The sequence below is a fragment of the Neovison vison genome, chromosome 3 (genome assembly GCF_020171115.1).
Source record: "Neovison vison isolate M4711 chromosome 3, ASM_NN_V1, whole genome shotgun sequence".
Lineage (NCBI taxonomy): Eukaryota > Metazoa > Chordata > Mammalia > Carnivora > Mustelidae > Neogale > Neogale vison.
The window spans coordinates 11425081-11448380 of NC_058093.1; the positions used below are offsets into that span (position 1 = coordinate 11425081).

General features: G+C 41.6%; 1 protein-coding gene across 3 annotated transcripts in view; it reads right to left on the reverse strand.

Moving 5' to 3' along the window:
* Positions 1-23300, reverse strand: part of SATB2 (SATB homeobox 2) — a 186202-nt gene that overhangs the window by 31736 nt on the left and 131166 nt on the right. For all 3 annotated transcript variants that reach the window (XM_044241236.1, XM_044241237.1, XM_044241235.1), the window contains 3 exons: positions 20997-21209; positions 16605-16760; positions 1467-1664 (listed from right to left, as the gene is read on the reverse strand). In XM_044241236.1, the coding sequence (XP_044097171.1) occupies positions 1467-1664; positions 16605-16760; positions 20997-21209 (567 nt within the window). The remainder of the gene's footprint in view (positions 1-1466; positions 1665-16604; positions 16761-20996; positions 21210-23300) is intronic.

Here is a 23300-nt window from a genome sequence, read left to right on the forward strand (position 1 = left end):
CTATATTAGCACCCTCTTTAATTTCTACCGAATCTCAAAAGCTGAAAAACACGGCTCTTAGCATGTTTGTTTAATTATCTGTAGGAAGGTGTCCTGGTGTTTGGATGAGGCCCCCGCCAGGAAAGAACAGGAGCGGGAAGGGGGAAGGTGGGTCATGAAAGGAAAGCCCTGGGGCTCACCTCAGGGGAAGGGGCTGCCCCTACCACGAGACCAGGCCCAGAACAGGGGCTGAACACTGAGCGGTGTCCTGTCACCACCCACCTGCTCTCCGTTCACTGTGACTGTTTTAAGAGATTGCTTCTAGCTGTATGAACTCATGAGTCTAATCATTTGGGCAATTCACTCTGTGACTTTGGAAACTGACCAATGACAGCATGAAGGCACGGACTGAGATGTCAGTATTTGGATGATAAGTGATAGAACGGACCCACTGACTTCTGGCTGCTCCCCCAGGCGCGTGGGAGATCGAAGAGAAAGGAGGCAAGGAAACCTCAGGGTAGAACATTTTGCCAAGTCCTTCACCGCCTCTCCTCTGACATCTTGATCAAGGAAGGCACCCCACCCTCCCTTCGCTCTCCTCCTCCTCTCTCCCATCTTCACACACATGCACACAGGCATGCATTGCTGCTTCCTCTTGCTACACCACAGGAGGCTCAGACAGGAGCCCTGCAGGGGCCTCTTCGGGGGTAGCTGGGACCGCTGGAACTGGACGGTAGGACAAATCTCAAAAGCTCTCCAAAAATTTGTGGGCAAACTCTAAGGGGTCAAAATTTGGGGTATTAGCCTAGTTAATATTTCTTCCTGAAAGTCACTGATTTTTAGACTGCAGCAAGTCTCAGGAGCTAAACTCAATTGTTTTCAGAAAGAAATACCGTTTCTCTCAAAGAGAGCAAATACTAACTGAACAAAACATGCAACACAAACGAACACAGAGTTCCAAAGGAGACGAAACCCAAAACAGCAAACACTCATCTTAAAATTCTGAGAATCTATCATAATTTCTGTCAAAGGTTCGGTTGAGTTCAATGGTATTCTCTGGCTCATGTGCCTATTTCTGTCCCTCAGCCTAGCCAAACTTTCCTTGAGGGATTTTAGATTAATTTATTAGCTACTTGGGAGTTCTTTCTTTAGAAAATGCTGGGAACTATGAACTGTGTTTTCTGACTGGGAGATTTAACTCTCCACGAGTGCTCTGGCTTCAGAGTCCCACAAGTAAAACCCGCTCAGGAAAGCAGCTGCGTTCGGATTCCACTTCTCACTCATGTTTCTCCACGTGGGCATGCGCGGACACAAACACACGCGCGCGCACCTCGTACTCCCCACCCCTAGGAGAACAGGGTCCTCTGTCCTTGGAGACACGGCATGAGACACCTTTCAGTGGGAGGTTGTGTGCTGTGCCCCTCTGACCCTTGACAGCTGCTGCCACCAACCGCCCTGCTCAGGTTAGGGGAAGGAGGGACGCTGACCTGCACTGGCTCAGGGGGGAGCTGGACCACGTGCTGCATGCGCTCACTGTGGTGATGTCTGGACTCTTCCTCATAGATCACATCCCTCTCGTGCTGGGGAAGGTTCAGGAAGCGGCGGATGGTACAGAGGTTCTCCCAGAGCGTGCGGTTCTCTGGGCTGGGGTTCTCCTTCCAGCGGAGCAGTTCGCACAACCAGCCCTAGGGAAAGAGAGACAGAGACAAGGTCCCCTGGGTTAATCTGTAGGATGCAGAGCAGCAGAGAACGGCTGGACTGCAGGGCAGTGCCGTCCCAGTGTAGCATGGTTTTCTGTCACAATTGTTCCTCCCGACCCAGGAGAACACCGCAACAGCCAGACAACTCTGAAAAACCAACCAGCGACCACGGAGCTGGTTACCCCAATGCCCAAGAGTCTTCGTGCTTGTTAATTACCTTATCCCCTTCCCACTGAATATACTCTCAATGAGTTTACAGGTCCTTTGTAAAAGACACTCAAGCAAGGTGACAGTTACCCAATTCTCTGGAAAAAAAAAAAAAAGGTAATTCATGTTGCTCAGCTACAGTTTTTAAAAATTACCCAGCTGGATAGTTTCCATCCTAGAAAAAAAGTGGAAATGAACATACACATACTACAACATAGTGAATTCTAAAGAAGAAAACATGTCTGAGTGTAAATGGCACTGAACTCTCTAGAAAGGAAATAGTCTTAGAATTATCAGTAACTCCACAAAATAAAATCACCACCTTAGCTAGAAAGAAAAAATCGTATTTTTGCTCCATCTCTGAATGCCTTGGGCTCTAGGCCCCCTACCATCCCCTTCCCGCCACAGCCACACCTGCAGGAAGGTAGGCAGTTGGCCGGGTCACACCTGCAAATGTGTCTCCCAATTCTGGCATCCGGATGTTCTCTCGCTCGAAACTGCACGAGAAAGAAAATGTAATGCAAATAATGATGGATTATATGAAAATAATACAGAGGATGCTGTCAACATCGCTCACTGACTCATGTCAAAATATTTTACCCAGTAGCTTTCTAACCCATCACTTCCAAGCTCCATCGCTAATTTTAAAAACAAGAACTGTCCCACATCACGCCTCTTGCAAAAGAGTCAGAATTTTTCTAAAAAGGTGCCTAAATAAACACAAATAACTTTGCAAAAATTAAATCCCAAATCTCCACAAATTTTGTACCCGAACCTGTAAGCCAGCGAAAGTTCCTGACATGCATTATAAAAACCCCATATAATATCATAAGCCGTTGTTTGTCTAACTCTCCACTGTGTCTTCTGCCTTTACCCAAAAAAAGGCAAGATTTGATTATCTCCGCTGCATCAGCCAAGACAGCAACACCAGCTGTTGTCATTGTGCAGCCTCTTCCTCGCGGCCTCCATGTTAATAACCTGATCATTCCATTTTCTCCTTCAACCGCCGGCTGCAGCACCGCAAAGAGACAAAAACCCAGGCCCATCTGCAGCAGCTGTAAGCACTGAACTGTGAAGCCACTGGGGATTTATAAACTAATCTGTAACACAACACTGCCTTGTTTTTACAAGTGAGAGGCCACATTTGCGCAGACCTGATCTTTTCTTGCAATAAACTGGGAGCTGGGGAGAGTTAGAGGGTTAGGAAGAATGAAAACAAGATATCGAATCATTTGCTTGGAAATGTTTTTCCAAGTATTTTCATAGATTTTTTTTTTTCCAAGTCAGTTGAGAGACAGGTAAATGCTGATTTTCAAGGTGCAACATATATGAAGGTTGAAGACAATTCCATGTGTTAGCGCTATCAGAAAATAAATCATATTAAAAAAAAAATCTCCTAGTCCCATAGTGTTTCCTCAAGGGTTTCTCTGTACAAAGGAAAGAATTCTTGAAATGGAAAATAAACCATCTGTGGAAAAATAAGCTCCTCTTTCTCTGTCTTTTCACAGATCTGAGTAAGTCTCCAACTGAACTCTTTCAAATGTTCCAAACAGGTATGTTTAACATCTCCCAGGGGAAGCTATAGCACAGAGACCCATCATTTGACAGAAAATAAAAACAAAAACCTACATCTGTTAAAAGATGAAGTTCTGAGATACCCAGACCTTCAGGAGGACGGCACCTGCTGTTCCGCCTGAGGAGGGAACTGCATTGTGGGAAGCTGCAGCTTGAAAGGGGACAGGTGACAGCTGAGTGGTATCTCCACTTACGCTACACGGAATGTCTCGCACAACATTCATTGCCGCATTTGATTTATATGCGCTGTTCTAATCTGCACTCATTACAATCACTTAGGACGAACTACAGGCCTCGTTATGGACTGTGCGCTGTCTGCCATCAGTCTTTAAGAAGTGTGGTGCTCAATTTGCCCACTGACATGCAAGGTCCTGACCTTGAAGCTATTAGGGAGCAGATTAGACACAAGTGTGATCATGTGTGCAGACATAAGCAAACCAAATTAATTTCTGGCACAGGGAGGTAGCCAACAAGACCCTGTTCTTCGGGCACCAGAGAACTTCCTCAAATCCCTGATGGAGATGAGCTAATAGCATGTTTAAGGGAACCGGGTTTTGAAGATGAAGCACATTCATGGTATTTAGAGGGTTATTAATCTAGTTTCCCCACAAAGTGTTTGCTTGGCTGATCAGATTAAGGGATGGAGCCTTCAACGGCGCACCCCCACCACAGCAGGCCCCAAGAAATCTGTGATACTTCACAGCCTTGGACATATTGCACCATGTGTACCCAGCTGCTTCAATAATTAGCTTATGAATGTATCAGCTGGTTCTGTGATTTTTATAAATAATAACTAACCTACGGAGCAGAAAGAGTGTCAAGAGCTTTACAGTAGCACAAAATCGCAAGGCGCTCCTAACTCTAACTCACTCTTCCTCTAAAGGCCGATGTTCCCCACGAGTGGCGCGCCCATGATGCCATTTCTAAACCTTTATTTTGCATTGGAGATGGCGATGTCGGTTTGTCAGCGTTCTTCATCGCAGCCACAATACACGTTCCTTTGGCTCCGACTTAGGGCTCGTCCCACGTTCTCTGTAGGCTCACCTTCTGGAAATCCATTCTTCCACCCCACTTCCTGTCTCGCCCTCCATCTTTTGTTCACGAGATCCTTCCACCAGCCCATTTGGGATGCTTATCCCTGTTTTCTCAACGGGGTCTCTTATTAGCTTGTTTGGTGGCTAATGAATGCGTGAGAAAGTGCGAAGCGGCTGCGTGAGCACACACGTATGTAGCTGGGAGCGAACCCACCACAGAAGACACAGAGTCCCCACGCTGGGATTTTTTTCATTTATATAATTTTTGCATGCCGTCCAAGAAAGTTTTGCAGTATCAGGAAAAAAAAAGTGTAAATGTCAAATAAAACAGTGACAGATGACAGTATTCTCTATTGAATAGCACTGTTTCTGTCGTGCATGTTCAATGGGAACTCATGAATTATTAATAAACAAATCTCCTTTTTCTGTTAAAAATCTCAAGTAGGTTTTTTGTTGTTTTTCCCTGTGTGTTATGTGGAGAATTCCAGGAGAATTATTCTCGTTTCAGAAATGCTGATATAGAAGTTTATCTGATTTCCAGGCTTGGTCAGCTCTGTGAGCAGGCGGCATGAACCGTGGGTGTAGACCACTCTGCCATTTCTCTCGTAGGCTGGCTGTAAGTTGCGACCAAAGGTTAGCGGAACATTCGCATGGTCAGTCCCGTCTTTCGAGTATGGTAAAACTGAGGCTAAGTGAATTACATCCGGGAAGCCCAGAGAATTCAGATTGGAGACCTGAAACCCAAGTTCCTGCTCTGACGTTAAGTGACTGGTTACGTTTAGGCGATGGTTACCCTCTTACGGCTTCTGGAATCTAACTGTAAAAGGAGGGGTTTACAAAAGATGGCCTTTAAGTTTCCTTTCCAGCTCCACATTCCATGATCTGTCACCTTGTTATTTGTCAGAAATAGCAGATAATAATTAGCCATCAGGGTTAAAGTACAAAGAAGAAACCACCCTGGCCAAGGGATTAAGGGCAGCATCACCAGTGATAACATATGCACATCATGAAGCCTGTGGTATGAGGCACCGCAAAAAACACAGCCCAGCATCTGCAGGAGTCTTGCCAAAAGTGCCTAATCTCAGCTGAATCAGGACAAACCCAAACTGAGAGATGTTTAGCAAAATGATGTATCGGTATTCTTCAAAAGTGGCACTGTCATTTAAAAAAGAAGAAGAAAAAGAAGGAGAAGGAGAAGAAGAAGGGGAAAGGGAAAAGGAAGAACCAGTTAAGAAAAATAATAATTAAATGCAGGATGGTCTCTGGATGGGATCATGGCACAGAAAATGCTATTAGTGGAAAAACTACTGAAATTGGAATGAACTTTTTAGTGTAGATTAAGAGTATTAAAACAACATTAATCTCCTGGTTTTGATAACTGCACTATGGTGATACTTAGAGGAAGTTAGGTGAGGCATATATGGAAACTGTACTATTTTGCAACACTTCCGTGAGTCTGAAATTTGTTACAAATGAAAAATGTTAAAAAATACAAAAACACCTAAAGTTACATAGAAAAACATACGTGGTGTTTAAGTGTCATGACGTCAAGGAATTTAGGGTTAAAACAAAAAAATTAGGGTTAAAATATTTAGGGTTAAAACTTCAAAATCTGAACCCAGAGAAGGAATGTAAGTTTAAAGGCTACATCTTTGCAATCAGTGGTTAAACAGTTCCCAAGCATTCAGTGCGTAAGTAAATAATATCTATAAACATCTTATTTTAGCCATCTAATCAGCCTTCTAAACAAATATGTTTTTCAGTCAAAAAAACAACTCTGACCACCCTTTCCAACGATGCAGGTGAGGCAACACTCACACAAACCGTGTGTTCCTGAAAAGTTGCACGTCAATCTAAATTTACAAAACAAATCAGGTGCAAATGTATTGGGACTCTTTATGACTTGAAGCCATGTGCCATTATTTGTTTTTAAAAGCTCAATGATAATCCCATAGTTTATCTTTTAGTAAATTGATAGTTTATTACAGATTTACTCAAAAATCCTTAATAGATTTTTGGGTAAATCTTTAATAAAAATCTTTTAAAGATTCACCTAAAAATCTACCTAAAAATCTAAAAAATGAGAGGTACCCCTCATTCCCTCATTCCCAAGTGAAAAGCGTTAAAAAAGGCAACAATAAGAACCACAAGTTGCTCCTGTGTCTCCCATCAGTTCTTCTGTTGACTTTGTGCTCCAGCCGTGGTGAATTACTCACAGACTCTGACTACGGCTGGTATTTCCATCCCTGTGTATGAGATGATTTCTCTTTAGTTTTAACCAAAGGCTGGTTGAATATTCTCATGGTCAGTTGAACTTTCTTAGTTTAGGAGAATGGAAGCCAAGTGAAGTACAAGGGTTTGAGCACAACTGATACTGCTCATGTTACTCCCTTCGCTGGAAGGCCTCACACTCGACCTTCCATCCCTCGTGAGAAGCTGTGCTCCAACGCTCAGCTGACATGGTCTCAGCTGACGTGTAAGAACTGTGTGCTCACTCCTGTGGGACTCCAGAGCATTTCGCTTATACTCTTCTACAACTTGGTGATTATTACAGGTGGGATATGTCATCCCCGTCAGCTTCTTGATGGGGGTGGGGGGAAAGGGTTGGTTTCCCACTCATTTTAGCATTTTCACAGCAGCGTGGCTCCTTACACGTCAAAGATGCTTAATAGTGCCCGCCTGTGCAGCGTATATACTAAAAAGATTCTTGATAAATGTTCACTGGATTGAACTGAAATGATCTGAGTGCATAGAAATTAGCCTACTGGAATGTTACAGTTGGAGAGGAGTCCTGCTTCTCAGAAGGAACCTGTCAATGTTCTGAGGTTTGTTTTCCTATCTCTAATGCATAAATATGATTAAAAAAATGGGGTGACCCAATTTACATTATATATTCATGCATTTTATATATAACAGATAAATGCAAACAGTGACGGATCTCTCAGAATATTAATTCAGTCCCTAATCTTGTACTGAGCACCTATCTACTATGTGCCACGCAATGTGCTGGTATGTTACGTGTATCATTTGTCTTGACTATTTTTCTTGACAAAGTTGAGATCATCAGCAAGGAAGGGAGTATTCTGACTATGAAGCTCAGGAAAAATATCATCATAGAGAATGACATATAAAGTGGATCTTGACAGTAAAGCTGGGTTCACTAGGTGGGGGAAGTCACTAGGTGGGGAAGGGAAGTGATCAGTAGCACATTCCAAGCAGAGAAAGCATTATCAGCAAATGCGGAGATTTAGAAAATTATCACATCCCAGGAATGTGAAGCAACTTTGTGGGGCTAACACAGTCTAGAAACAGAAATGGGGTCAGATTTTAAAGAATAATATGCAAAGAAATTTCATCTTAATCCTATGGGCTATGGGAGCTATAGAAGGTTTCAAAATGATACGACAGAGGATTGACTTTCTTTCTTTTTTTCTTTGTTCTGTTTTCCCTTCCTACCAAGAAGTCCTTAGGGAAAAGAATATGTTAAAGTCAAGAACACCACTTATCCTTGCCTAGATTTTTTTTCCTTTTACAGCATAATCAGGACCCACAATGGCCTGGTAATGGGAAAGCACACACTTCATATGCTTCACCCAATAGGAGTTTCCATTCTAACAAAAAAATGACATATATTGTAAACACCAAGCTATATCAATCATTAAAAAAAAATCTGTTCTCATCATTTTAACTCTTTTCTTTTCTCTGTGTGTTTGTTGTTTTGTTATTCATATGACAAATATTTTCACAGCTTTCCTGGATTAAAAGTCAATCAGTTAGGGTAGTATCTTATTATTTCAGTTATAAAAAATGTTATAGCTTTAAAATTTTCAAGTAGGCAATAACTAAATGACATTCTCCAAACTACATGCTAAAGGTTGAGAATGTCCAAATAACCAGGAAGGTCTTTCACAAAACAATAATACGACCAGTGTTTGAGTTTGGACCCCAATAGAAATGACTTTGACTCCCATAAACTCCAAACCTCACCCGTACGTGATGGGGGAGGGGAAGCAAATGGGAAGACAAAGGCTCCTGTCCGTGGTACTGAAATGTCACTGTGTACTAAGTTACTTGTATTCCTACCCCAGGACACCAGTAATGACTCCAACTTCTCCCAGGTCCCATGTTTTTTCCCTTAAAAAAAAAAATTAAGTTTTATGCTGGTTACAAATTTCCTGGTTTTTCTAATATTTCAGAATAAATCCAAACCAGAATTTGCTTAGCAACAAGCACAAGTTTACGGCCTAGTCTGATCTACAAAGAGACAGAACACATAACTGTTCCTCTCAGGTAATTTTGTACTTGCCTTGGAGGCAAGGCCTGTCACAGTCATTATGTTGTTATGTTGTAGTACTGTGCTGCTCCAAGTGCCTACCACAGAGCTGCTAAGGGAACTCAGTCTACAAGTAGTAAGTACCCTCCACCCTCTCTGCCCCTCTAGGAACTCCAATGAATGAATAAGTCAGCAAATGAACAGTTCTTCAGGAGACTGACTCAAAGCTTCTTGCACAGAAATGGAAAAGGCCATTTACTCACCCACGTCCTCAATACAGAAAATGTCAGCATATGTAACCAAAAGGAAATGTTTTCTGAGCGTCTCAGAAGAAAACTCACATTATTAACCACAGACAGTCGCTTTCTAAATGGAAGCACATAAAGTCCCCAAACAAACTTTGGTAACTGTGAAAGGATTTCTCTTCCGCTGGTTGAGACTCTTCTGAAGTGTGAAATGAGCCAGATAATATTCAGCTCTTGTTTCCTAGTCACCAAATTCTCTTTTCATGAATCCAATAAGTGTCTATTAAAATAAATAAACCCCCTAATGATTCAAGATAACCTAATCAAGAACACTGAAATGGATAAAAGGCAAACTGCAAGGGAGACTTGTCAAGGGCTTCAGGGACTCCCTGATGAGGAGGTCATCTAACCCCAAAAAAGGTTTGTACCGAACATTTGGTTACAGTTCAAGGTTAATTATTTTATACCTTGAATGTGATAAGTAAAAATGATCTGCTTCTTTTTGTGTTTTTCAAACTATACACCAAGTTCTAAACTATTTTCATGGGGACCAATTTTCAGCTGTCTCTGGGCATGTCACTCACATTTCTATGGATGTGTTTGTAAAGATTGAATCTGTAATTGAGAGTAATGAAAATTTTATTTCAGAGCAACTCCTTAACTTCTGTTATGGAAGTCTCAAGACAAGAGGAGATTTCATAAAACCTTGTTGTCCTCCTTACCAAAGATCTATGGGATAAACACAGCTATATAATAATGTAGAAAGCTGGTATGATTTTATACAAATATGTACACAGTTACATACATGCACACATGGGAACATGCACCTGAAAAAGCCATCCATATTTGCCAAAAAGATGAATAAGTCTCAAATCTTGTACTTCTCCACTTAAATACTAGAAAGGTATTAATGGCAGAACGTGTTAGGTTGAACCACCAAGCAGAAAACAACCAAATATTTCCAGTTTCTGACTTCAGGTCCAAATTCTGCATACCTGTGACATCATACTATATATTTTGAAAACTGCCTCAAGAACTTGTAAGTGCATGAGGGAAAAAAAAACAGACATGGCAGAAAACTGTGAGTGAGAATTTTTTTTTTTTTTTGAAAGATCAGAGCTGAGACCATAGTGAGGCAAGCAAACAATTAATGGGCAAAACTTAAGGAATGTGGCTCTGAAAGCGTGTGCCTCCTTAAAATCCATACCAGCTTGCCTCACCCTGGTCTTGTCCCTGTGAAAGGAACATGATTCAAAGCTTCTACAGCAAAGTGGTAGGAACTCTTCATAGGCACCAACATTCTCCAGTTGTAAGAACATGTTTAACCCCTTGTGCTCTTTGTATGAGGCCTGGGAGAGTTTGGGAAAGCAGTTTTAATATGTCAACCTGATTTGCTTCACATGCAAGTTTCCAAAGGTGCCGTGTCATCAACTGGCCAAGTAACGTAACTCAAGGATTTCTGCAGTGGCTTGATGTGCTGAACAGCTGTACAAAACCATGAGCGACTGGTAGAGGTATCTTATGGTTTCAGAACTGCATATGGACTCCGTGATTAATCTTTACTGATATCTAATTAAGGGCTTCCTTAATAGTCGTCTTAGGGCATGAAACATTAACATAATTAATTGTAGGGATAGTAAAAAGAACCAAATTCTCACTCTAAGGTTGATATAAATATGGAGATCTTGAGGCAATTTCTGCTCATAATCTCTCAACAGAATGTAATCTTTTCAGATTATCCTGAGGGGGAAAAAAAAAAGCCAAGAGGGTGAAGGGCTCCATTTGATGCTTATACATCATTGTGCTGACTGCCTAGCATTTGGGGATGTTGAGAAATCTAATTTCTTCGATACTTGGCATAATAACTTTTTTTCAAATGGTAACTGTAGTGCAAATACATTAATTTTTTTCACTTGCATTTGGTGGATAGCCCTGACATTGGAGTAAACATACCCCAAAGGACAAAAGTAGAAACTGCTCCTTGATGGGCTGTCAGTGTGATTAGATTACAAAGGAACCTGCCCAGCAGGAAGGGACAGCTCCTCCACTAGGCTGCAGACCGCCTCATTTTAACCTGCCTTATGTGCTAAATAGGACATAGCAAAAGCGAGATCATCAGGAGTGAGACTGAGACCACTGACTCATTTTACACAAGGTATCGTGGGGTTATTACTTCCTGTCACTCTTTATACCAGAGAGATGGGGCAGCCAAACATCTTCTTCCAACAGCCTGCGCTATCCCGGCTCCAATAAAGCCATTTCCATAAAGGGCACATAATCAGAGAAATGTCAAACATCTTTCTGAGCAAAGTGGCAAAACTCTGATCTTTGTGCGGTATTTTCTAAAGGCTGAGAAACTAGTAAGGAGATAAAAGGTAATATTTCATACTTCATAACTCTACTCTCCTAAATGAGAAGTTGGCTTAAAAAAAAAAAAAAAGAATTACAGTTTTAACTTGTCACATAACAATGTGTTGTATAGTATGATCTCGATTAGGACATAAACATGCATGTCCATATCCACGCACACACTACGCATTAGTAGGATTCTACAATGTGAATAGTAACTGCAATGTCAAGTTACAGGTGATTCATGTTTTCACCTTTATACTTTTCTTCATTTTCTAAATTTTTAAAAATGGGGATGCTATTACTTAGTTAATCATAAAATAGAGGTTATTTCTTTAAAAAAGAAATATGTACAACCAAATTGTGCTTGGCACATTTTTAAGAAACGAAAAAGAAAAGATGACTCTGGTAACCCTTGACCAAATGCAGGAAACACGTTAACACACACACTGAATGTCATTAAAAACTCCAAAAGCAAAGAGCAATAAAGCAATAAAAGAAACAAACCAGATACTACACCCATGGTTTTTCTTTATGTAAACTTGTGTGTCTTTCCTTTGTTTTGGCTTTATTTTCAAAGGACCTGCCATGAAGAGCTGCATATTTGAAATCACTCAGCCTGTTAAGCAAATGAGACCATTTTAAGGAGAGATTTTATGATAGGGAAAAAATTCCTAAAATCTAAGTTTGTAATCTACATCTAAAGCAAAGTAGCCTTCTACTTAGGAACACAATCTATCAAGTCAGTAGAAATATGGAACACTTTTTTTTTTTTGATAGAAACTAAGTGATAAGGAAGGAATAAAGGTCGGTACACAGAATCTACTTAATCCTAATGTACATGAACCACAGAACATACTGAACCCCAGTCACGACGGTGAACACAGCTTCTATGGGGAATGGCTTTCAGAATTGTGTCCTGATGGCCAGAGGCTCATCTTCCCCAGCTGCCGGGGATCATGACGATGGCTCCCTCTCTAACTCCGTGCGGGAGGAAGAAAGACTCTCCTACCCCTGATTCCAGGGCTAGCTCCTGCAGCTTGTGGGACTAGGAAAGTGTGTATGGCAGGGAGAGGAACTGCAAGGTCTTTAAATCTTGGTGGGGATAAGGACATGCTAGTCACCTCATCAGAGAGCTCCCTGGGTCCCTGTTTGTTTCCAGATGACTCCGTCTGCCGCTGGCCTTGCCATCATCAGCGTCTGAGAGATCTCACAGCCAGGTCACGCGCCTCTCCTTGCAGTGCGGTAGCCTTCCCCTGCTTTCTTCATGCAGAAAGCAGCCCCCCTCACCATCACCAAAAAAAAAGGGAAGCAAACCCAGTGCCCTTTTAAAGCTTTAGTTTGTAGGTCTTTTTTTTTTTTTTTTTTTTTTAAATGGGGACAAAGGAGGACAGAAATTGAAATAAGCCCCTTCTAGTCTTTCGACCTCATCCATCCTCACCCAAACACAGTAGGGAAAGGCAGTTACCTCTGCAGAGTTGTGTCTCTGAGTACACAAATAATAAAGATTTACTGTCCCTGCAAAAAAAACAAAACAAAACAAAACCAGGACACCGACTTTAGATCATCACCAACATTCTATGGGCTGACATACTACAGACTATAAAAAGGAGAAGAGGTCAGTATAAGAGAGAAACAGTGAATTTGTTTCTGGGGAGAGGAGCAGTAGGTGTCAAGGGAAAGGAATGTGCTTGGAGATGCTGACACAGAGCACACGGCCAGCGTGGAGGGCTGCGGCGGGCCATGGAACTTCCCCTCTCTGGACTGCCACTTCCCAGCTCGTGCGTGATAAGCTGCAGTTGGCAAGGAAGGGGGCGAGCCACCCCGTAGATCGTCAAAGGAACAGGGAGATGACAGGAGCTCCTGCAGCCACGCAGGCCGTGCTCCGGGGCACTCGCTCCCTACTGGCCCGTTATAGGTAAGGGTCACACCGAACTGGTCAGAAAATGTCCTGTAGGATTTTAAATGATGCCTCCTACTAAGGATCCCTCCTATTAAAGTCTTATATTTCACAAAAAATAATCACTGATTACAGTGTATTCTCTCTCATGAAGACCATCAGCAATGTGACCATTTGAAGAAAGGGGAAAAAAAAATAATCCTCTGAATTCACACATACACACACACTCATCCTAAATTGAAATGAAGGAAAGGTTAAAGGTGAAAAAAACCTATATGCATATAGCATACCTTCTTCCTGTTCCTGTTTTCTTCCCCTTTCCCTTCTTTGGCTCCTTCTCTTCGTGGGAGAGAAAGGCAAGGGCAGACAGACACATTCAGAGGAACGGGATGATGGACCACAACACAGAACAAAGGAGCTGGAGCTGAGCTGGACAAAGTGGCCTACAAAGGCATCTACATGTGACCCACACACTAAGGCAACACACACACACTCCAGTAATAAATATATTGTCACCGATGGGACCACAGACAAAACTGCACTAGGTTGCCACCTTCGCAACCCCTTTTCTGAAGCCCTCATGCCATTGTGTCCCTAGACACTACTGCCCTCGGGGATCATCTTGGCTCACGACCTGCATCCCCCAAAATCTTCCTTTCCTTTTTCCTTCTAACTCATTCGAAGCTTGCCTAACACACAGTTACTGGTGTTATTCGTAATAGTTGATGACAGCAATTCACACCAAAGGGTGGGTAAGTTTTCATGGAGGGTTTGTTTCTATTTTAAAAGAAAGGTAAAATGGAAGGGAAGGGGTTGCTGTGCGTGTTTGAACTGGGCATTCAAGGTTCCAAACCTACTCCAGGTCACAAGAGTTCCTAATTCAAGGTTCTTCTAATTTCACCGCCAAGAGGAGAGAGAGCCCCCGCTAGTCTTTTGCTTCACTCCCAAGAACTTCTGATTCCTCCAAAGAAACAGAGAGAGGGAAGAAAGAAAATGTAGGAGAGGAAGAGAGTATCTTTGTATTCCCCATCCTCACAATCCAATAAAGAGGGTGTGGCCACTTCCCACCCCAGCTTGGAGAAGCTAAGTACTTTGGCCAAAGTTCCACTATTAGTCACACACGGAAACACACACACACACACAGAAACACACCTTATGAATATACACCAAATATGTGTGCAAGGTACCAAACTGTACAATTAATTTCACAAAATACGCTCTTTATGAAATAAATGCTGGTATGTACAAAAGGGAGTAAATACCTTATGTTAAGTTGCCTTTGAAGCTATCAGGTAAGTTCACATTGTTGGGGGGGAACCATTTTTTAAAAATATTAACATCTGATTTGCCAATCTCATTAGCTATCTATCTTACAATAAGGTTCCCCATTCACAAATGAGAATGAGGTCGCTATCCCGATGACAAAAGGTAAAAGCTTAAAGCACCTTTTCCCCACTGAGGCTCCCTCTCACCCTTCCTCGTATTAATTCCCAGAACTACATTTTCCTCCGGGTTCCACAAAAGCAGGGCTCCTGAATTCTTCAGGAGGGATCACAAATTTGGCGAGCCAAGCTCACGGCTACAGGCGGATACAGCTTTCAATCACCACCTGAATTATTCTGGGAGGCTGGAGGCATCACCATTTCCAAGCGCCATGGTGCCAAGTCAACAGAAAGCTCACAGGCAGTTTGAACGACGCTCGAGACGATGGGCTTCCGTTTTTCTTCCACGCTGCTTATGAAAGAAGGACTGAGCAAAACTTCGATATTTACGTCAAGTCACGAAGGGGCAGGTTTGCAAAATCAATTGTGTAGCTTTTATACTCACTGCACATTTACCACATATGTCCTTTATTACACAGTGGAAAACCATTAAATGCACAGTAGTTTTGCCAAGTGGCAGTATGCATTTAACAGCTTTATTCGCTTAACAGCTCCAGCTCTCATTATATTCTGCCATGTGGTACATGGGATTTTATGCATTTAACAGTTTAAGAAGGCTCTATGGTGTTTTCTTTTCATGTATTTCATACTATGGTTGGACATCGTATCTTAGCAAACTGGATTTCAGTGATTTCACTGATGAGGGAGGCGTAAGAATGACCTGGAAAAATTGCTACATTGAAATTAAAAAGGGAAAAAGAGTATTTCAAATCTCTCCAAAATGCCTTGATACTCTACGCCTCTTCTTTATCAACATCTGAAAAATGACTTAAGTAAGGTTACTGCAAAACTATAGGTAAAAAAAAGGCTAATCCCGAAATAATATAATGAGTGTAAATACAATATTTAGCTATCATTTTTAAAATGATAATTTAATTTGCATTGAAAACCTTCCTGCTTAATAGAAATACAATATTCAGTAACTCCCTTTCTTTTCAGCACACAACAGAAGATCTGTTAAGGAGATGCTGGACCATTTCACCATTTACATATGTGGGATGAAAACATTTGTCATGCAAGGCCACAGAGGAAATCAAGCTCAGAATCAAAGGACTCTCAAAATTATGCTTCAGCTAACTTTTGTTTCCTCCACCCTGCACTGGATAATTATTCATCCTCAGGATAAATAACCAAGCTCCTCACCCTAACCTCTTTTAGGATAGGGTCATAGTTATCCCTTTAAACAAACTGAGACGGATAGTGGATCCCATCAACTGTTGCTGTTTTCAGAAATAAAAAACCTAAGCATCTGCTTACCCTTTTCCCTGGAGTGTTCCATTCCCCACGATCCCAGCACTAAGAAACCGTACTGGATAAGCTTCTGTGTTTTCCTGTTATAAATTTTAGCACTCATTCTGGGACCCTCCCCCCTTGCCAGATGTGTTTTCTCCTGGAAAAAACAACTGTATTCTACACATAAAAGAAACACCTGACATGGCAAGGTGTCTCCGGGGCTGGAGAAAAGAGGTTATTATAACAAAGTCAGCAGTTGCCCTGGTGGGAATACGAGAGGGGATGAGACAAGATTCCAACTGGATCTCAGGAAGATGCTATTCGGTACACGCTAAGTCTCGCTCATTTATCGAGAGAGAGAGAGAGAGAGAAGGGATATATAGCCATGCTTAGAATTATGAGAGAAAGCAGTCAAGGCTGATGCTTTTTAGAAAAAAAAAAAAAAAAAACCTTAAAAGAAAAAAAAAAATCTGGGTTTTAACTTAGTCTCTATTTTGAACTCCAGTGGGAATAAAAGCAAACCGTAGAGCAAAAGGCAGAACATGACAGGTTCCCTAGGGATTATTATTGTTATTATCATTATAGGAACAGATGTATTTTTATTGGTGGGAGGAGGAGAACGGTCTAATTCCAACCCTGGCTTTCGCTCGTTTAAAAAACCACTCACCTGACTTTTATTTGCGGCCACTTTGGCAAACAGGGCTTGAGACACCTTGGCCCTTTTCATCTCCTGTTGGATCTCGTCATAAATGGCAGCTGTGATGTTGACGTTGGCGCCGTCCACCTTAATGGGGAGGTCTGTTGTCGGTGTCGAGGTTTTGGCCTACCAAGAGACCATGAAAATAATAATTTAAAAAGTGCTGCATTCAGCCCAGCCATCTGTGCAGAAATTATCAAAGGATTTCAGTCAGCTGATGCCAAACTGCGTTAGCTACAAAGGGACACTTCCTGTCCATTATTCTAATCAGGTTAATTGTGACTGGAAATAATTGCAGCGCATTCCTATAGCACAGAGTCCTGTCTACCCTGCTCCTTTCCTCACGGTGTCCCAGACACTGCCCAGGTAGGGAAGGCTACTCTGGACCCCAAACTGGGAGAGATGACCTAACTGCAAAACACGCACATGCAGAACACACACGCAGTTACGTTTCCCTTTCTAGAAATGGCACACCTTGGAGAAAGAGCCAATTCTTCCAGAAAAAATGAGTAAATGGGTAGAGGTCTCTAAATAATAAATTATTACTCAATTTAATGCACTCCCCTGAGTCTCTCTCATTCTTTATTAAAGCTTTACATATGTCATTCGAGTATGTATGGCTGCCCGTCATTATCATCATTATGCTACCCAGACAGTCACCTAATTTCACCTAGGAAATCAGTGGAAATGAAACAAAATTTCATTTCATAAAACTAGGCTTCAGAATGCCTTTGATGTGCCGTTTTCATTTCCTTAAACTCATATTGTGGTTTTATGTATTCTGCCGTGCTCGTTTTAATTGAATGATTTCCCATCAGCTTCGGAGACAAATGAAGGACAATATAGAAAGTGTCTGTACTTCTTGGGGTTAAGATCAACCTAAAACATTTGCGTCTCCATGATCCAGAAGACCGTCAGGAGCATTTACTCTGGTGTGTAACGGGAGGGGGCTGGGAAGCCTTCTCAGAACCCCTGACCACAGGACTGCAAGAAAAGTCACCCCTGAGTTTTGGCTCCTGAGCACACCTGGTTGATTGGAACTAAACTGTGTATTTTTCTGTCTCCACTTACCCTAGAATCCCAAACCAATCGTTACTTTCCCTCTACGGATGCCCCGAGCTATTCCCCTACTGAATAAGCAGCACAAAGATTTCGAGAAAGACACAGCGTGCAGTCTAGACACTGTAGGATATCCTCCGTATCATCTTGAGGCTGGCCTTAATGTCCCCAGGTTTCTGTGAAGGCTTTCATTCCTAACGGTGCTCACTGACTTTTGCATTCTCCTCTCTCCCTGCCTCTGACTATTTTCTAATTACCACAAAGTAATAATAACTACAATGTATGCGGTACTTTTCATTGGCTGGGTCACTCCAGAAAGTATTTTACTTTTGTTATTTCATTTAATTCTTTGAGGACCCCGGTAAGTTGGACTTCATTATTTTTATTTTACTGAGGAAGACAACTGGAAAGAAAAGAGGATACTTCACTTGCTGGAAGGACATGCAGCACCAAGTGAAGGAACCGGGATCTGAACGCAAGTGTTTCGGGCTCCAGACCACAGGCTCAGGACACTGTGCTGGCCCACCTCCAAAATCTCCAGCGGTTTAGGCTGGGGGCTATTTTTACAAAACATCTTCTTGCCTTCTAGTTTGGGGTCTTACCATAATAATCCAATTTTCTTTCCTTTCTTTTTTTTTTTTTTTTTAAAGAAATTCCTTCTGCTCAAAATTTCTAGTTAATCCACAGTTCTTTTCCTGTTAAATGCATATTTTAGCATATCAATTCTGCCTTTCTGAACTGAAATTTCTTCATTAGCCTCACTGGTTATCTCATCTTACTTGATTGGTCAAATTGTCTCTGGAAGCCTCAGGGTTAAAACAAAACCCCTCAAGGCACTATAATATCCGGCTAGGAGCTCATGCCTTGCAATCAAAATTACCAGGGTTCAAATCCCAGCTCTACCACTCAGTCATGCAACTTTACACAAATTATTTGACCCATGAAAACCTCAGTTTTCTCATCTGTAAAATGGGAATAGCAACACAAAATAGTGAGGACTGAATTCATGCAAAACGCTCACAGCACCAGATATTCAGCAAGTGCTCAATAAATGATCACTCTTCTCTTTATATTGTTTTATCATTAAGTACATCAAGAAATACTGGCCAACTCAAAGATTCTAAGAAGGGACTCTTAAGGTTTAATTTAACATTCTAAATTTCTTCCATTTGTTTTAAATCAATAATAAAGTGTTGATGGGGTCTGGGAAATATTCTCCATCAACCCATGTAGGCTGCCTGGGTGTTCTAGAATGCTGCCTCTGACTAAAGGCTTCATCAGTGGTTGCTCCTCTAACATCTGTTCTCACAATGAAAGCTTTACTAAGCATCTTTACTACTGAGATATGTATGTAAAGAAGTTGGAGTAAGTAGGTAATCAGAAAATGTTTTAAAAGACTTTAATAACTTCCTTTTCTCGATGTTTAAGAGAAGAAGAAGAAAGTTCCAGAGAATGTACCAGTGCCAGTGCCCATGACTGCATTCTCAAAAATATTTTGAGAAAAAAGATTTTATATGTATTCTCAGAAATCTCAAAACTGTGAAATTAAATGATCAATTTCCCTGTTATTCTTGTCCGTAAAGGGCACTTCTACCTAGGAATTTTCTAGATGAGATTTTTCCGCTCTTCAATAAAGCAAAATATTGACCCTGATTGTTTTCCCTGGTAAAATGGTCTGACCCTGAAATCTATCAGGTCTTTGGAAAGACGTCTAAGAAATAATCTCACTAGAAAAATACTACAAAGAATAAACTACCCAGACTGGAGTTATTTTTTAACAAGTAGAAGTGACTTTCTGAGTTAGTTAAATGGCCATGAAGCATGGCTGGTCTCTCTCTCATGATTTATTGGGCTTCAAAAGTGGCAAAATTATTGGTGAATTTAATAGAAGTAAATATTAGTGCAAATTAACAACTCGTCCAACTCAATAGCTCAATATGTACCCCAAGATTTAAAAAAAATAAATAAAAAGAAATAAGCTTAGTTACATTCATCCAAAGTAAGCAGTCAAGAGACTTATTTTTGGTTTAACAGTAACTAAAACCCATAATTCACCAAAGACTAAAGTGTAAGTATCACAATTTGGCACTGCATGATAGAAAATGATCTTCAATTAAAAATCTATTGCAGAGCGGAAAAAAAAATTATGATGTGTGAAAAAAATGGATATACTTGAAAAAGCTCAAATATTTCTACTAGAATAAAATTCTGTTTCTATGTTGAATCAGTTCCTTGGAACCTACTAGAAAATACTCATAACACCAAAATCATAGTATCTATGCAAAAAAAGCAAAACAAAACAAAAAACAAAACAAACAAAAAAACCAAACCCAGACAAACCTTTGGTTTCAAACTACCCATTTTTTTCTGATTTGTGTAAATGTGTACCTGTTAAATATTGGTTTTGAGATAGAACTTGCAGCTATCCTAGCAACAGTGAATGAGATGGCTTTATCATAAATCCATTGACCAGTAAAAGTCTGGGGGAAATAGAAAGCAGGTTACAAATGAATGGGCTCCCATGTGAACTGGAAAGACTGCTTGGCTGACTGGAGACCTTGACTCCTTAATAAAATTAGGATCCCTGAAGCACACAGCATCTCTAGATGCACGCATTTGTAGGAAGACCAGATCAGAAGGCTTATAAAGTGTGCAAAAAGGAGGGAAGGAGAGCTGAGTCACTGAGTTTGGCCGGGAGGATCAGCCTAGGAAGGAAAACCACGAAGGCCTACCTTCCACTGCTGTGTTCAGCACTCACTGAAGGATCCCCCAAACATTCTGATCTAGCCACTGCGTACGCAGGCTTACACCCCACACAGAGTTCTCCCCCATTCTGTCTTTCTTCAGATTGCATAAAGAGGAGTTTGGACTACTCTACTTGTCCCCTGTCCCCAACCCTAACCAACATCCCCCAACCCCCGCTGCCCTCCCCCACCCCCACTCAGTATCCAAATAAATATACAGTTTAAGGAAAAGCAGTGTTCTTGCTATGCAAACTCAGCCTCAACTCGAATCCCCTGGCCCCATCTTAGATAACTAAGCAGCCGTGTGGAAACATTTTGGAGCCTACCCTTCCACCCGTGCTTGTCCCTTCTATGTGGAAGAATGGTGTTTTTCTAAAGGGACAGGAACACCACAGGACACAGGAAAAGATAAACCCTATGACATGACCCGGAGCAACATGATCAGTGAGTCAAGAAATCCTCAAATTAAGTCTCTCGGTTTTTGAGAGCAACCCCGTATCAGTGAAGGCAACATGTTTCCAAGGCCCAGAGGGAAAAGTCAGCGGAGCAAATATCTCACCTGAGGGGTTCGGGAGGAGCTGGGACTGCTAGAGGCTGACGAGACCATGCTCACATTGGGGTTCATGCTCCGCTCTCTCTCGTCCTGGTATATGCGATCCCGCTCCACTTCCGGCAGATTGAGGAAATTCTGCATGGCCCTCAAGTTTACTAAGAGAGACTGAGAGGCTGTCCGAGGGTCTTCTTCCTTACGCAAAATCTCAGACAACAATCCCTGATTACATGGAAGACAAAAAAACAAGAGAACAGGCCAAGTCATATCTGCAGGTGTGTGCGCGGTTTCCGGCACCTGCCCCCCTCCCCCTTGATTTGTTCGGTGTAACCAGCTGGCGGAGATGTCAAGAACCTCGGTCTCATTGCCGAGGTTCTCCAGCAGGGAGATTTTGTGAGAATGTGCTTGCCTTCCAGGGCTGTGCCTTATTCTGGACTGTTCTATTCTGACACTTTATCATCGCTGTAATAATCGTCAGCACACGGAGATGCTAGCTAGCAAGGTAGGCGCTCGGAAGGCTTGTGGGGCTGCAGCTACCACCAGGTGCCTCCTACAAGTATTTCAGGAACTGTTAGAACTCTCTCTGCTTGAAACTGGGAACACTTGGCAGTCCTGCTCAGCTTTACAAATCTGCCAAGTTTGGTAAATTTAGTTCCGACATTTAAACAGCATGGGAGATTTACATCGACTTAAAAAAATAAAAAAAAAAAGTTTGGCTGAATTTCTGTGTGACCGGCCACTGTTTTCAATATAGACGTTTCTCATGGCAAAAAAAAAAAAAAAGACACAAAGCAAATGGCCATTACTTGTGGTAACCCTCTGAAAGCTTCCCAAACCACACATGCCATCGGTACCCTTGTAGATGTACCTGGCGGCACCCAAACCTTTTTTCCCCCCAGGAGGGGGAACAGCTGATCCCACCATTAAGGCCATGGAAATACAGTCACATCTGGTGAGGGATCAGAGCACACATCAGAGAATGCCACGTTTAGGCCAGGATAATTTCTGAATCTGTGACTCATCCATATAGAAAGCTTTAAATAGGAATCTACTGTGTTCATGTGCTCTGATGGCAGGGAACTCGCAAAGAAAAGGAAAACGCTGACGCATCTGGAGAAAAGTAGTATGCACTCAAGAAAACGGCTGGAACACAGAAGTCATTCGGGCAAAAGCTAAAACACGTCTATTCTGCACTCATGTTAGATGATCACCCAGAGGCGTCCCTTTACACTTCCAACTCAGGCCATCTCTTCCGGGAGGAGCATGAGACCAGAGTCTAGGATTATCCTTCCAGGAAGAGCTAAAACGTTCACCTCTGTATCTTAGAACACATGGGGCAACTCCAAATCATGAAAAGTAGATGCTAAAGACAGTTCCACTGAGGGGAATGTTAATGCAAAGAAAACACTATCAGGTTTGTAAAATATGCCTTCAATATAAAAAGGTGTTGGAAGCAAGAAGAATATACTAGTTCTGGTTGGGCAGAAATCTTCAGGATAAGAGCGACAATTTTTTAAAATAAGTAATGCATTATAATGTAGTAAAGCAAATGTCACTAGAATGTGCATCACACAACGATCAGCACTCCAAGGAGGTAACCAACACTCAAAATACCATGTAAGACAATTTAGAAGGAATCGACAAGCGGTATGCCACATGATAGTTCTACAACATGGGTGTTACGTTGCTTTGATTAGAGAAGTCTTTGCAAATAAGAATAAAATATGCCATATAATGAAGCTAGCAGGTATGTTCATAAGCTGTGTCTGTGGGCACACATGCCCAAAGAAAGGAAAAGGTAGGACATATATGTGAATATACCGTTATCGGTAAAATGACTGTTATCATGCTTTAAGAAGCAAGAGACGTCTGTCTTCCAGAAAATGTTATACAATCGAGAAATGGATTCTTTTTTTGATATTAAAAGTCAGTTCGGCCTTAAGTTATCCTACTTTCCACTTGCATTAAGCAACTTGAAATATTAATTATGAATTTGTCCTAAGATAAAAAAAAACTCCCAATTAATATGTAGAAGGGCAATAGGGAAATGGATTTAAAATCAATACCAATAAGACACTAAGACGGATGTTTTCTGAGCTTTCTTTAGTAATGAACTCTGCACAAACAGGATGAGTTGGTCCTTGGTCCCTTCCCTCCTCCTCCTCCTGTCCCTTTCTCTCTCTCTAGTATAAGCAACTTGAGCATTTTAATAAATCTCAGGCTATGAAATTTGGAGGAATTTTAGGGTCTGCCTGGATATATTCTTTATGCTTGTTTGACAATTATAGTTACGGTATCTCAAAGGCAAAATTT